At 42.2% G+C, this 16,571-nt stretch overlaps 1 protein-coding gene across 2 annotated transcripts in view; it reads left to right on the top strand.

The window, feature by feature from the left end:
* PTCD2 (pentatricopeptide repeat domain 2) overlaps positions 1–4,138 on the top strand; it is a 30,970-nt gene extending 26,832 nt beyond the window's left edge. For both annotated transcript variants that reach the window (XM_025892701.2, XM_025892566.2), the window contains one exon: positions 3,143–4,138. In XM_025892701.2, coding sequence (XP_025748486.1) covers positions 3,143–3,367 — 225 coding nt within the window. In that variant the 3' untranslated portion in view covers positions 3,368–4,138. The remainder of the gene's footprint in view (positions 1–3,142) is intronic.
* Positions 4,139–16,571: the final 12,433 nt, after the last annotated feature.

Genomic DNA, 16,571 nt, shown 5'->3' with positions numbered 1-16,571 from the left:
CCGGCTCCCCTTTTCTCTTTCCTTTCTCCTCAAGCCTCCAGTGCCTTCTCCCCACTGCCCCCCCGCTTCCTGTTTCATGGAGGAAATGGAGGCAATCAACAAAGAACTGCTGCCTCACAGACAACCTCTTCCTCTCCCTGTGTGCTCAGCTTCCCTGCTGAGGCCGTGGTGACCACACACACCTCTCTAGAGCAGGTTCCCCCATTGAGCCCCGGGGCGCATCCCTCTAACCCACTGCAGGGCATCAGTTCAAAAGATGTCTTACTCTCTTTTGAGCATCATTAACATCCCCTTCCCTATGGATCATTCTTATCAGCAAACAATCAGCTACAGTATCTCTCATCCTAAAAGAAAAGTCTTGGGTGCCTGGGCAGCTCAGTCGTTTAAGCATGTGCCTTCAGCTCAGATCATGATCCAAGGGTCCTGGGATCGAGTCCTGCATCGGGCTCCTCGCTCAGCAGGGAGCCTGCTTCTCCCTCTCCCTTTGCTGCTCCCCCTGCTTGTGTGCTCACTAACTCTCTCTCTCTCTGACAAATAAAATCTTAAAAAAAAAGCACACAAAGAGGAGTTACTGTAAGTCATTTGAAATTCAGTAATTTATACATCTATTAGCTAAAGGGAAAAAAACTGTAAGGAAGTCATAAATTACTGGCAGTGATCAGTTTGTTAGTAATGATTGGTATTGTCGTTTTGACTTATGAAGGGGCCTGTTGATTGGTTCTTCCTCCCTCCCTTGCCTTTTGATAGTACAGGTCCCTGCTGGCGTCTGAGATGGCAGGGTTGGTGGTGGAGCACCGCGGGCTCCTTTCTCCCCCTCTGCCACACTGTTGCCCTCCCAGCCCCTTCCCGTTTTCACACTTCCACCCAAAGGCTTCTTCCTGCTGGCAGAGGGAGCTTGTCAGGAAACTAACGGGATATGATTAATTTAAAGCTTCTTTATTCAAATTCTTAGCTTTCTGTAGGTTGTGATCCACCCAAACCCTTTCAGAGTGTGTTTAAAAAAATGTAGGGGAACTGGAAATGCAAACAGGTTTTAAAGTGCACGGTTGTGTGCATCCATTACTGACACAACTTCAGTTTTCTCAATAGCACTGATGTCAATCACTCTACTTAGACCTGCTCCATCAATATGTTGTCCAATTATACGACTAAAGCATCCAAACAAAGTCCACATTGAAGAATACTGATTTTTATCTGATTCTTCCCCCCAAGTCTGTAAGACTGATTTACTTAAAAAGCTCCACCTGTAGTTGCGTGTATTCCCTGGCTGTTGTGAGGCCCGCAGGGAGCTGCTATTGAGAAGAAAATGACTCCTCTGACTCCAGCAGCCTTTGAGCTGGCTCTAAGGATGCTTGTGAGGGTGCGTGTGGAGACCCTTGCACTGTAAAACTTGCACCTTACAAATGCACTGTTGAGTGTTGATACCAACAGTTATTAAAGATGATTCGTGTGTGGTGATAAGGTGCTATTACACCACCAGAGAAGTGTTGGACAGAATTACTGATTTTTTTAATTACTATGACTAAAACCACTCCAGACGTCACTGTTGCTTCACTGATTTCATTTTTGCAACTAACAGTGGAGTACAATCTCTTTTCTGCTTAAACTGTAGAATGATCCCAATGACACCATTTGATATTTGTGTAGTGATAGGAGAGAACTGATATGGTATATGCACTTAGAGCAAGGTTATCTCCAGCTTGGTATATTTGCTTGGCTGCTTTTGGAAACCATGTGCTTCACCTTAAGTCACTTCACCTTCAGCATGAGGTGGGGACTAAAGCTATTCTTTTTAAGAACATCAAGTGCTGGAACTTCTTACCTGAAGGTTCAGTGGGGATCCCTTGTTTGAAAAGAGGGTATGCTGGCAGCAAATAGGGTTATATATTTAGAAGATGACCAGAGGATTTCTTAGGGACCTTGCATATACATAAATTTCATCAAGAACTGTTAGGTTGTATCATTTCTTTTTTTTTAAAGAGAAGTTTTTTTTCTTTTTTTTTTAGATTTATTTATTTTAGAGAGCGTGTGCACAAGTGGGGGGAGGGACATAGGGAGAGGGAGAGAGAGAGAGCAGACTCCCCACTGAGCAGGGATCCTGACGCAGGGCTCCATCTCACTACCCAGAGATCTTAACCTGAGCCAAAATCCAGAGTCAGATGCTTAACCGAGTCACCCAGGTGCCACGGGTTGTATCAGTAATAAGGATTGAACTAAGTAAAATATTGATTTTGTTCAGAAAGTAGCTCTGCATTATAATTTAGAGCTCACCCATTTTTGTAGAATTAAATAGCACTTACACACTTGTGATTCTGATATTTATACTTTTGGTCTAGACCTCCCCTCCTTGCTTCATATTGGTGTATATCCAACAGTCTCTTGACTTACCCACTTAGATCCTTCACAGGCATCTCAGCCATGTCCAAAACAGAACTCTTGACTTGTTCCCCCTCCAAATCTGGTCTTCCCATCTTCCCCGTCTCCGTTAATGACCTCACCCATCACCAAGTTGCTAAAGCCCAAATTGGGAAGATGTTTTTGATTCTTCCCTTTCCTTGACCTCTTCAATAATAAATCCTTTCAGTTGGACCTCCCAGATATACTTGTTACACATCTATTTCTTCATCTTGTGTGTATACATTTTCCAGTCTAGACTGTCATCCTCTCTCATCTGGACTAGGATACTGGCCTCCAGATTAGTCTCCACCCTCAATTTCTCTACACAGCCATTTAAACCTGTCAGATCATGTCCTAATTTGGACCTTCGGATGGCTTCTAGAATGAATTCCAGAAAACTTACCATGTGCTATAAACCTTTACATAATTTGCCTCCTGCTCTGATTTTTAAATTGGGCAAACTTTGTTTCCATTGCTATTTGATTCTTTATCCTGATATGTTTCATTGTATATTATGTACCACCTTTTTATGAGATACTAGGAATGATTTTCAGGTACTAATTCTGAATTTTGTGTATAGCTTATGGAATCCGTTCATACTTCTGTGTGCCCTGGTACCCTGGTTTTCACCATTATAGGTATACAGTATACATTTTTATGCATTTGTATCTCTGCTTCTTGGAGGATAAGAAGAACAAAGAAGAAATCTTGCAGATACATAATGATCTGCTCTTCTTTTTCCCAGCTGGCCAAAGCAAGGAAAAAAGTAAAGGATGTGCCTGCCCTTCTAGCCAGATTTGATGAGATCTATGGGAAACTGCACATAAATGGCCAGGTCACCACTTACACGTTGGATACTCTGCTCTGCTACACCCCTGGGGACAGGAAATCCCACATGATGCTATTAAACAGGAGGACAGTCAGCCATCGGACCTTCCAGCCACTCAACCAGTCCCTGTGGGCTGAGTAACCCTAGCTTCAAACCCCCCATGGGTCTGAGCTGGAAAGGGCCTGCTTCTAGTGAGTTAATGGCTTCCTAAGAAATCAGGGGTTGTACTCCAGTGGATGGTATACTAACAAACACTTGGTCTCCTTAAATTTCTGAGTTCATTGAGAACTGGCATGCTGACTGGAGAAGTTAATGTTGTGCCGCTGTGAAGATCTAAATACAATAAAGCAGAAAGCTCCACTCCTTTGGGAAGGACGCTTCCGAGGATCCATGAAGGAACATGCCTGTGGTCTCCAGTCCAGCTCCCGGTACCAGAGTAGAACCCAGTAAGCACCAGTGGGAAGGAATTCACCCTAGGTGGTCAACTTCAGTGAATTTTCAGGGGAGTAGTTGCTTGCAAATTACACCTTTGCTGAATTCAGGAGGTCTGAAACTTATCATGCCACACTGGGCAATAGCCTAGGATTTTTTCACTGCTTCTATCATCATTTATCTGTGACCCCAAATAAGATACTGTGAACCTGCATACAGACTTGAAATTTTCATTTAAGGTTCAGTAGTGTCAAATTTTCTCAAAAATGAGAGAAAATATTCCTGAGAAAACATCTTGAGGTTGTTTTGTTTTCTCAGCAGCACGAACTAACCAGGAATTTAGCTCTCAGAACTGATCAATAAACTAAAATTTAAATGGTTACTGCTGTGGTCATGGGCAGGCCATGTGCTTTTTCAAAATAAGTGCCAATAAAAACCACATAATGCTGTCTGTATTTTTTTTTTAATGTGGATCATAAATATTTGGTTCTACAGTTTGTCGTGTTAATAATGATCTCTTTTCTCTTGGGATGCTTTTTTTTTTTTTAAATAAACGTGTCATGACAGCAGGTTAAAGCTTCCTCATCCTGATCTGTCACGTGATGGTTTGAAACACAGCACTGGTGAGTTGTGCCTTTTGTTTCTAAAGGCCCACATGATGTTCACGCCTCTCAGCTGTCTTCCTAGATTTCTGTACATGCTTTCTTCAGTGCTGTTTCAAAAACTAAGGTTTGCTTTTAACTTGATTGTTTTTCAGAGTCCAGAATTGATCATAGAATCAGCAGTTTTAGAGTAGGAGGAATCTTCTGAGTCTCCTAACTGAATTCCGTCATCTTTCAGGTGAAAGAAATGACTGGTCCAAATTGGTGTAACTTGTTGGGGGTGGAGCTGAAAGGAAAATCCAGATTCCTAGTCCAGTACCCTTCCCAGTAGAGCATATTAGGTCTCTTCAGAGATAGAATACTAGGTAAAGGCTCACTTCACTTTCCTCATTTGTTAAATGGGGTAATCATATGCACCTCATAGGCCTGCTGTGAGAACAGAATGAGATACTAAACGTAAAGCAAGCAGAACAGTGGCTGGTACTGAGAAGTGCTACGTAAACGCTATTATAATTACCGTCAGTAGCATTCAGAATGTGGATACCTAGTTGAAGAATTATATAACAACCGCGTTCTTCCTTCTGCTTAAGCCCTGTGAAGACTTAGCCCCTTTTAAGGAAAATTCTGTGCCTTTATAGAATCTTAATTGTATTTTTTTTGTGTCTGGTGTTTTCAGAAAACATTTGGATTTCTCTACCTTCAAAGTCTTAGGGAGTAATAGGGCGTGCTTCCTGTCCCCCACCTTATCTTTTATCTTCTGATGCTCACAAAGAGAATTCGAATGGCTATTAAGCCCTGTGTGACTATGGCCCTGGTTGTTAGCTAACAACCATTCATTAGGAGAAAAAAAAAATGTGAGCGATAAATAGCAGCCCTGACCCTCACAAGCCCTGCTGCTCTGAACAGCTGATGACTATGGTCACTGTGCTGCAGGTAAAAGCTGGGCTCTTCGACCTTTTCCCACAGTTATGCTGAAGGGCAAGAGTACAGAGGGAACTGAGGCCCATGTTTATCCCCAAATAATAGACGATTCTGAAGGCTAAAGAACCATCAGAAAAAGTTTGCTTAGTCTATAGTGAGCATTTATTTCTTTAAAATTTCATAATTTCTTTCAAAAATGGTGTGTTTTTTTGCAATCGATAATTTGCCTAAAGCATGTACTTACTCTGTTAATGAGAATATTTGGACAGAACATCTTACTCCCCAACCCTATTATGTGCCTTTGTAGATTGTTTCATTTATTATAAATATCTGTTGCTTCAGACTCCAGAAGTCACCATGGTGAGTACAGCACAGTATGAGAAGGAGACAAAAAGTACCTCTTTCATTAAGTGTTATCAGAAGAGTGTTCTGGTTCTCTCTTGCTATGTCTAAAACATGTCAGAACTTAGTGGCTTAAAACAATGCCAATCGTTTTCTCATTATCTTTAGAATTGACTGGCTCAGCCAGGCAGTTCTTACTCAGTGTCTCAGGTGGTTATTAGTCACTTGATGGCTGGGATTAGAGTCACCTCAGAGGCTTCCTCACTTACTATTTATGGCGGGTGATGCTGGGACCTCAGCTGAGACTGGGGTCAGAACATCTGTGTGTAGCTCCCTGACAGCACAGTGGCTGAGTACTAGGGAGTGTCCCAAGAGGACCAGGCAGAAGCTGTTGTCCCCTTTTATGACCTGGGTTTAGAAGCCTCATGGTTTCAGAAATCCCATGGCAGCCCTTCCACTCGAATCACAGGCCCATCCAGATTCAAAGGGAGGGAGCATTCATTCTGGCTTCCATTGGTGGGAATGTCAAGGAAATACATGTTTTAAACTATCAGACACTTTTCCAGCAAGCTCTTTGAACTTCTTTCCCATTGCTACTTCTAATTAAAGCCACCATCATTGGTCCTCTTTCAGCTGTGTTTACTACAGCCGGTGAGGTTTCCAAAACTAACTTGTCTGTTTCTATTTAAAAACTTCCTGAGGGCTCTTCACACCCCTCTGGATAAAGCTGTGTCTCTTTAACGTGGCTTAGATGGTCCTTCACAATCTGGCCCAGGTTTGCCCAGCCCACCTCATCCCGTGCTACCCCACACTCCTTCCCTCCTCCTCTCTTCCAGGCCATGACTGAGACATCTTGTCATTTGGAAAGGCTTTCTTGAGCCACCTACTTCCTTAAGTTCAGGTTAGGTGAGCTGCCTGTGTGCTCCTATACTTCACTTATCAACACACTTACCATCCTCCTACCATCGTTCTCTACTCTTCACTAGGTTTAGGTGCCATGTCTATCTTGTTTTCCACTGTTGACCCCATACCTAGCACAGTAGGGATCATATCAGAGGATGAGTACTCATTTAACTCACTAATTCATTTATGTTGGTTGTTGATTGTCATCATATCCCCCTGTAAATAGCGTTTTCTCTCCAATGCCTTCCACTCAGTCCCAAACATTTAGACCTGACCCCAGGCTTTTGCTCAGCCTATTATGTATCCTTTTCTCCTCCCACCTAAAATGCCCTCCCTCTTTATCCATCCTTTTCTTCCCATTTTTCAAGATCCAGCTCATGTGTCACCTCTTTGGGTGTTCTCAAGCTGTAGAACCCTTATGGATTCTCCACTCATTCCCCAAATCAATATTGAGCAGCTACAGAGGACAAGGCACTATGAAAGGCTCTTAAGATACCACAGGGAGAAGACATCCCTTTCCCAAAGCAGAACACTTTTGGCCTGTCATGTCGAATTTAAGGACCCTTGGCCTAGTCATTTGCTCTTTGCTTCTATAGATAGTACTCCTTACAGAGTGATCAAAATCCTGAAGAATAGACTCAGTCGTGAAATAGACCAATCCTGGGCAATTTTGGCTGACAGTTTTGTTGACAGTGATCCAAGGAATTAATACAAAATTGAACTAATTCCTAATGACTATTACTGAGAAAATATAATGGGGAGGTATCTGCTACAATTCAGGTAGGCAAAATTATAGCTTTCTCTATTTCTTTGCAAGCAAACAAAAATTTCTTATGTATTCTCTACTCCTGTTGAGAACCTCAGAGAGGAATTCATGGGTGACTTGATCTTGCTTAAAGGATATTTTAAGCTCTGATTTTTTTTTTCTTTAGGCAAATCTTTGATCTTTCTGGATATGTTCCTTTTACCCCTTTTTTTCATAGCCAAGATGACAGCTGAGTATAAGGCAGTGGTTCTCAAACTTCAGCAAACATCAGAGTCATCTGGAGAGCTTGTTCAAACCCAGAATGCTGGGCCCCATCTCTAGAATTTCTAATTCCACAGATCTGGAGCAGGGTCCAAGAATGTGAATTTCTAATAAATTCTCTCTAATAAATTCTCATGCTGCTGTTGCTAGTCTGGGGACTTGGACAGGAGACTTGGGCTTCAGATACCATCTCTGGGTCCTCTGGTCTCTGCTTTCACAAAGAGGGAAGAGCAGGTAAGTATGGCCTTGTCCCTGGACTCCTAAGCAAGTACCTAATGAGGTGTGTATGTCTGCCTTTTGCTTCTACTCCTGAGGCACCTCACTCTGATGTTGACCCACCTCAGTCCCAAACCCTCTCCACTAGAGTCAATGAATCAGCAGTCCCAGGTCATTATGATTTAAGATTAGTGAAAAATGTATCTAGCATTTTCCCAAATTATATATATATATACACACACACAGAGACACATGTATACATATACACACATATGCATACATATCCATGTAAACTAAGGCAACATGGCAGAATAGTACAGAGCTTGACAAAAATAACTCAAGATTCAAATTTACCTAATAAGATTTCTCTCTACAAATTTGACATACATTATGCATAAAAAAAAATGTGTGGTGAGCCAAATCATTGTGAATTAACCCCCCAATGGAAATATTTCAGAAAAGTGAAACAAATTTTTTTAAAAGGACATGGTTTATATTACATAAAAAAGGAATCAAGGAATTAAGTTGGCTTAAGTGGCATTACCTCAAAAATATCTTGAGCAAAAATTGATATTGGTGTAATTCTGATTGAAATATTTTTGCTAACATGGAGTAGAAACGGATTTAAAAATGCCCTTTTTTTAAATTAGTTTTATTTTATTATGTTATGTTAGTCACCATACATTATATCATTACTCTTTGATGTAGTGTTCCATGATTCATTGTTTGCATATAACACCCAGTGCTCCATTCAATACGTGCCCTTCTTAATACCCATGACCGGACCAACCCTACCCCCCACCCCCTTCTGCTCTAAAACCCTCAGTTTGTTTCTCAGAGTCCATCGTCTCTCATGGTTCGTCTCCCCATCCGATTTCCCCCCCCCTTCATTTTTCCCTTCCTACTATCTTCTTTTTTTTTTTTTTTAACATATAATGTATTATTTCAGAGGTACAGGTCTGTGATTCATCAGTCTTACACAATTCACAGCACTCACCATAGCACATACCCTCCCCAATCTCCATCACCCAGCCCCCCATCCCTCCCACCCCCCGCCACTCCAGCAACCCTCGTTTGTTTCTTGAGATTAAGAGTCTCCTATGGTTTGTCTCCCTCTCTGGTTTCATCTTGTTTCATATTTTCCTCCCTTCCCCTATGATCCTCTGTCTTGTTTCTCCAATTGCTCATATCAGTGAGATCATATGATACTTGTCTTTCTCTGATTGACTTATTTCGCTTAGCATAATACCCTCTAGTTCCATCCACATCATTGCAAGTGGTAAGATTTCAGGGGTTTTTTTTATGGCTGCATAATATTCCATTGTATATATATACCACATCGTCTTTATCCATTCATCTGTTGATGGACATCTTGGCTCTTTCCATAGTTTGGCTATTGTGGACATTGCTGCTACAAACATTGGGGTGTACGTGCCCCTTCGGATCACTACCTTTGTATCTTTGGGGTAAATACCCAATAGTGCAATTGCTGGGTCGTAGGGTAGCTTTATTTTCAACTTTTTGAGGAACCTCCCTACTGTTTTCCAGAGTGGCTGCATCAGCTTGCATTCCCACCAACAGTATAGGAGGGTTTCCCCTTTCTCTGCATCCTCACCAACATCTGTCATTTCCTGACTTGTTAATTTTAGCCATTCTGACTGGTGTGAGGCGGTATCTCATTGTGTTTTGATTGTATTTCCCTGATGCCAAGTGATGTTGAGCACTTTTTCATGTGTCAGTTGGGCATTTGGATGTCTTCTTTGCGGAAATGTCTGTTCATGTCTTCTGCCCATTTCTTGATTGGATTATTTGTTCTTTGGGTGTTGAGTTTGGTAAGTTCTTTATAGGTTTTGGATACTAGCCCTTTATCTGATATGTCATTTGCAACTATCTTCTCCCATTCTGTCGGTTGTCTTTTGGTTTTATTGGCTGTTTCCTTTGCTGTGCAAAAGCTTTTTATCTCGATGAAGTCCCAGTAGTTCATTTTTGCCCTTGCTTCCCTTGCCTTTAGTGATGTGTCTAGGAAGAAGTTGCTGCAGGCCGAAGAGGTTGTTGCCTGTGTTCTCCTCTAGGATTTTGATGGATTCCTGTCTCACATTTAGGCCTTTCATCCATTTTGAGTCTATTTTTGTGTGTGGTGCAAGGAAATGGTCCAGTTTCCTTCTGCATGTGGCTGTCCAATTTTCCCAACACCATTTGTTGAAGACACTGTCTTTTTTTCCATTGGACATTCTTTCCTGCTTTGTCGAAGATTAGTTGACCATAGAGTTGAGGGTCCATTTCTGGGCTCTTTATAGCTGTTCCATTGATCTGTGTGTCGGTTTTTGTGAAAAATGCCCTCTGTTATCATGAGTTTGCCTTCTGCAAGAGAAACACATTAAATGAACAACTGTGCAAGTGACCACGTTGTTAATGATTGGGATAAGTCTGGGGTGATACTTCCATCACCCCGTGGCATAGATTGTAAGTGGCGTGTGTTCGCACATGTGCGCATACCCACACATGAGGACCTTCTCTGGTCTTTGATAGCACCAATTGTCTGTCATTCATTTTGACACGTAGAGTACATCGCCTTGTGTTGTTACAGGACTTTTTCCAAGTATATCTAGTGTCTCCTGAAGGACAAACTATCCTACCTCTGTTTTATATGACCCCAAAGTTCCTGTGTAGCATATTACTGTCCTATGATACTATAATGTGGCCTTAATGTGTTTTGAAAGGGTAATTAATTAATGGCAGATTTTAGTTCATATGTATAGCCTGCTATGCTCTGCTTTCAGTATTTCACAACTTTCTCATAAACTGGTTGCTCTTCCTATCTTAGTTTTACCTGAGACAGGGCCAAGCCCTAAAGAAGTGGGATGGCAGAGAAGGGGGCATAGGTGACTAGTGCATAACACCCTGGCCAGAGCCCTCTTTCTTAGTTTGTCTCCATGGGGTTTCCCCCCAGTATTTCTAGGCTCTCAGCTAATCTGAGACAGAAGTGATTTTGGGAGAAAAGGAGAGTAGAGGGAGGACACAAAGGTTTTATGTGAAACTTCCCAGCTACTAACGGAACAGGATCAGAACACTGCCAAACAGCTTACCCACTTGCCTGCCTTACTGAGTTGATCTTTTTCTGAGGACTGTGGCCTCCAAGAGCCTCAGGGCAACTTTACCACAGTGATTAAAGGTGAGGTCTGGAAAAGAAGGCCCAGGGAGACGAAAAGAACCCCACATTTGGCTGGTAATCACTGTCCTGCAGCTGAAATACTCCAAAGCTGGGTGCTAAGGATAGGAGAAGAAGGCCTCATTTAGAAGGCCTCATTTAATTAGATCCCGAGAGGAAAAGGCACCAGGAGTCCCTCAGTCCCCCTAGAAATCATCACGGAATCATGGTCTGTCACCTGGCCTGCCTGGGAAATGCATTGCCCAGTTAGTGATCCCTCATCTTTCCTGATTCCTTTTCACTGCCCCAACTCCAGGCCAAGCTCCTCACCCAGAAGAGCCCAGCATCCCCATGTCACTTAATTCCCCAGATCTCCCTCATTCCCAGACAGCAGGATCATCTTGTCAAGGTACAAGTGACATCACAAAAGAAGGTGTAACCTCCCCAAAGTGACTGCCCTACAACTCGATTTGATTTTGAATCCACGAATCCAATTCACATGCCTGGCAACTGAGCAGCAGAACCTCCTGGTGTGTCCCACTGCACTCCATGGGGACACATTGTGTCACCATTAAGTTCAAGAGGATTAAGGAGGCCTTCACTTTCATGGCTGGAAATTACTGAATATCAGTTTAAAGAGTTATGTTCTGACTGTCGCTGGTGGCAGGATGGCCACAGGCATGTCCAAAGATAATTCAACATGAGTGCTACTCACTGAGAAGCCAGGACAGATGAAGCAACTCCACATGAGGCTTTTGGGCCACAGGGTTTATCTCCCTGTATAAAACTATGGAGAGCAGAGGAAATGTCATTTCCAATTTAGATGAGCAGAGCGTTTTCTTGGACACACTGATGCTGAAGTAACAAGGAATTTGACAACAAAACAGGGCTTGGTATGGTAGGGTTTATAAAATAAAGGAAAAAAAAACCTGCTAACACTTAATAAGACTTAACCATTGTGAGGCTCTATACAAAGCACTTTGTATACAGTATCTCACTTAACCCTCAGGAAAACCCCATTTCACAGATGAGGAAACAGGCTCAGAGAGGTAAAGTTCTTGGCCATAGATGTAATACCAGGGAGTGGGCAAGCACAGATGGTCTGGCACCAAAGCTCGGGTTTTTAACTCTGTGTATTGTGTGCCCAGATGGTGGCTCTGTGTGTGTGTGTGTGTATGCATGTACATGCTTATATGTGCACTTTTCAGGAAAGGTGGTTTATACTATTGATTCAGCAGAACCTTGAAGGGGCCACTGAGTAAAAACGGTTAAGGTATATATGCATACACACATACATACATATAATATGCATAGATTACATATACATATACATAGACACATGCACATACTTACTGTTTGTGTATGCTGTATGTTTGGATTTTTTTCAGTAATCCCTCCCAGCCTTCATGCCTTGTTCGTATCACTAGTGTACAGTTGAAGAATTTAAGTGGACAGCAGAGGGCGCCCAGAGTCACTATTTTTAAAAAAGCATCTTCCATTTCTGAAATTCAGAGAGAACAGAGGTCCACACTGCAGTCTAGATGGGAAAGGTAGCTGTAGATAGACTTCAGGGAGGATATAGAATGTTGCCTTCACTCAAGATTGAGAACTATTGTGTTGAAAGGATGTTTTGAGAAGAGAGAAAACAGGATGATCCTCTGCAGATAGTGTGGGGGGGGGGGGCACATGCTAGATGTTTCATGAAAAAACGTCCTCAGCTCCTTATGAAAAAAAGAGAATGAGCCTTTGTCTCACTTGGGAAAGTTTCCTCCTAAATTAATAAGAAAAAACCCAGAATGAATTGTTTGCTGTTATTTACTAAAATCATATTGGGATGTGAGAGAAGTGAAAAGGAATTAGGCTCTTAATTATTTGTTCTGTCTTTCTACCTTCTCAAATCCATCAAATAACAGCAACCTCTCTCTTCCAGCCTTCCTCATGGAGTTACTAAGTCTTGGAGCTTTCTCCTTTAAGAGAGATTTCAGTATCCTGGTGTATTTATCACTGCCCATTTCTAGGAGCAGGTCAAAGACCAGCTTTTCATTATCACAGACCTTACATATATGTTGAGATTTCACAGAGTACTAATTATTACCATGGGATTGGGAATTCTGGTGAAAGATGTCCCTGACAGACACCCGAGCCTGGGAGGAGGAGAGTGGCAGATGCTCTTGCTCAAGATGACTTGCTCATGAGTATACAAGAGATAACTCTTGGGTTACCACCAAAAGCAGAGGAAATTCTGTGCAACTGGACATCCTATAACAACTGATGGGGATAAAAGAAAGAAACTGTTAATTATTCTAAATGTGGCCCACTGAGTTGGTATGGCTTGGGTACAACAGCTCAGGGACATAGGTACTGAAAAAAAAGGCCTGGGGAAAAATCCTATAGTCCATGCTATTCCACACATATTCTCTTTGATTTTTCTCACTTTATGAAATGAAACACTCCTGAAACACCTGGTGGATGGGCATTTGGTCCTCTAGGAGTCTGGAGTGGAAGTGGCCAGGACTAAGTCTCTATTTACACTGCTGTGTTAAGCTTTTATCCCATCAGACATTGCAGGTAGAGGGAAGGCCATATGAAGGTAGTGTTCCACTGCACTGCACAGGGTGGGGGTGATCTCACTATGACATAATGCCTACACGGCAGGTAAAGAATCAGTAGTATGAAGCTCACTCGGGCAGGATCTGTTTTTGACAAGGTTGAGAGCTAAGCAGCTAACCGGTGAACCAACTGGTATGAATGGCAGCTCTGGACTTCTATATCCCTGGCCTTCCACAACCTTTATTATCCCCTTTAGTTAAAGTCCTAACCTCAGTGGACCATGGGTCCGGACCAAAAGTATAAATCTTTTCTTCATGTGGATCATTTGGGTTTGTTTTCCAAACCATCTCAATTCTACATTTCACTTTGCATTTGTAGACATGGCTTATAAGTTATTGATTATTTCATACTCTGTTGAAATCCTTTCAGGTGTAAAACATCTGGAAAGATAGGAGGAAACAAAGATAACCAGCACACCATTGCTACTTTCACTAGCCAGTCTCCTGACTCAGTTTTGAAGATTCTGAGATAAATAGGTAAATAGATAAATAGGAGTCCCCATGTCTCTGAGTTAAAGTTTTGGCAGGTAAACTGGGCTAGAGTAGGTTGGGTGTGATTTTTGCCTTCTCGTATTTCAATGGACTAATGCCTTATGATTTTTTTTCCTCCTGAACTCTACTTCCTCTTTCTTCTTTCTCTGTTCTTCTATTTTGTATCTTCCCCATCATTTTATTAATGCTTCTCCTTTGAAAAAAAAATTTTAGATCCCTTTTTTTGGGTTCTTTGGTGACGGAGTCTAGCTTCCTGTATCCTCACTCTTTCACTCACTGACTCAGAGTGGAGGCTGCTTTACTGGAACTTAGGAGAAACCTCAGGTTTGTTTTCAGTCCTGTTTTCTCCCTAGCATAAAGCTCTAATCTCAAGGGAGAAGTTCTGAATAGGCCAGATTGAGAAAAGCAAGCAACAAGCCTAAAAACTCATGTTCCTCACCAACTCCTCCTGGGCTATATTCTGGAGAAAGGCAACAAAACCATTTGGAATTGCCCATTTGCTCCCCAAGTACAACTCCCATGCCCAGAGTCTTATGCAGCCTTCAACATGAGTTAAATCCCTCAAAGTAGGGCATGGGCAAGATTCACCAGCTAAAACTGTCTTTAACTGCAACCCAAGGTACATTTCAACTTTCTTAGTTTGTTCAACAGAGAATATTTACAAGTGTCCATTTTGCCTGGAAAACAGAGAGGACAGATTAGAAATAATACAACGTGTGTGCCAGTTTAACATTTCCAGACCTAATATTCAGATACCTACTAACAACTCTGAAATTCAGATCCAAGTTTAAAGTCCAACTCCAGAACAGCATCTCCCATCCTCTGTTATAGCTTGGAAGATGCTTATTAGCACAAAATTAATAATATTCCATCACTTCCATCTTTATTGTTTTAAGCTGAGGTACCCAAATTGCATTCGTCTATGGCAACTAGGAGAGGAATATTTATTTTTCAGTTGGTCCAATTTGTTCATTCTTAGAAAGTGATAAATGAATAGAAGATGCTCAATCAGACCTGCGGTTAAAAGTCCAAGACTGTATGCATGTGAGATTAGGGGAAATTGTACACCTAATGAAGACAACAAAGGGAAAAGAATGAACCGTGATGCTCATTATGACTCAGTTGACAACACTTTTAGGTAAAATCCACACTGTTTGGAAAGCACATTTTCATCCCTGGTGTCAAAACCTCCAAAAGCACATAGAAAAGTAAAAGATGCTGGCCCGTGATAAGTTTGTCTAGGGTTATTTTGGAAGGCCCTGCAGTATTTAATGATGATAATGAAAATGCATTTCATTTCTTCATCTTGTCTATCAGACTCCCTGTCCAAAACAATAAGTAAAAAGGAAGGAAGACCAACTAACAAATAGTGAGCCCATGACTGGATTTGTTCCCATCAGATCCAAGAGAAACAACCACATCAAGTTGCTAAAGAAATTTACCCACTGACAATGACAACAGCACAGCAGCATTTGTATCATATTCCCTACAGTTACTAGGCTGTTGTGGCTCTGATTTTGAGAAATTTAACCTGCATGTAAATGTGTGACAGGGCTTTCCTGGCAACCTGTAGTTCAACAAAGAACAGGAAGTGAAACCATCATTATCACCACAAGGTTTCTTTTACACAAGTTTCCATAACTTGGAAAGGCACCTTGCTGCTTACTCTCTACCCTGTTTCCTTCATCTGTACTCCTCTGCCTTACCTCAAAATGAAGAAAAGGAAGTGCTTGTCTGAGGGGTGAAAGGTCTCAGGAATTGGCTGTGACCCCTGGGGAAAAGGAAGAGGTACCCCTAAGATTCAGCACCCTCCCAATTGCCCCAAAACACTGAGCTAAGCCCCAGAAACCATTGCCTTAATGACAGTACTTTGCATACCAAAGATGTCAAAGTCCTAGAAGGTCTCAAGAATACTATTTGAGGGGGTGCCTGGGAGGCTCATGTCAAGATCTCAGGGTCCTGGGATTGAGCTCCGCATCAGACTCCCAGCTCAGCAGCCAGCCTGCTTCTCCCTCTCCATCTGCCCCCACTTGTGCTTTTTCTCTCGCTCACTCTCTCTCTCAAATAAATAAATAAAATCTTAAAAAAAAAAAAAGAATACCATTTGATACCATTTGATTTGGAGTTTCTTAGGCAACTTCAGCAGCACTTAAGACCACAGACCATGATGTCCAAACTGTGTCCCAACCAAGGAAGCCTGGCAGAGGGGCTGAGCGGAGACTAAAATCCAAGGCTGCTTCCTCCTATAGGAAGCACCTTTTCCTAATTCACCCAAATCCACTGTGTGGACAAGGTGGGGCGGGGGGGAGTTGTCAGAAGTCACCCTGACCCCTTCTTATTGGTTGCTCCCTCTCTCAAAACCTCCACAGGCTTCTCATTACACAGAATCAACTCCAGGTCCGCAGTCTGGTCCCTTTGACCTCTGCAATCTCAGCTCTCTTACTTCCCTTGCTTGTCTCTTTCCTGCCACATAGGCCTTTTACTGGCCCAGAAGACCCCCTGCACACCCATGCTTCAGGGCCTTTGCACTGGCTGTTCCTCTGCCTTGCTCCCTCACTTCATTCAGATGTCTACCAAATGTCATCTCCTCAGAGAGGCCTTCCCTGTCTACTTTAAATTCCACCTTCTTTCCTCTTTTCCTTTTCCTGCTTTT

Source organism: Callorhinus ursinus, unplaced genomic scaffold (genome assembly GCF_003265705.2).
Source record: "Callorhinus ursinus isolate GAN/ISIS: 27379988/994484 unplaced genomic scaffold, GSC_fseal_2.0 scaffold23, whole genome shotgun sequence".
NCBI lineage: Eukaryota > Metazoa > Chordata > Mammalia > Carnivora > Otariidae > Callorhinus > Callorhinus ursinus.
Note: the sequence above shows the minus strand (reverse complement) of the source record. Positions and strands in the feature narration are given on the sequence as shown.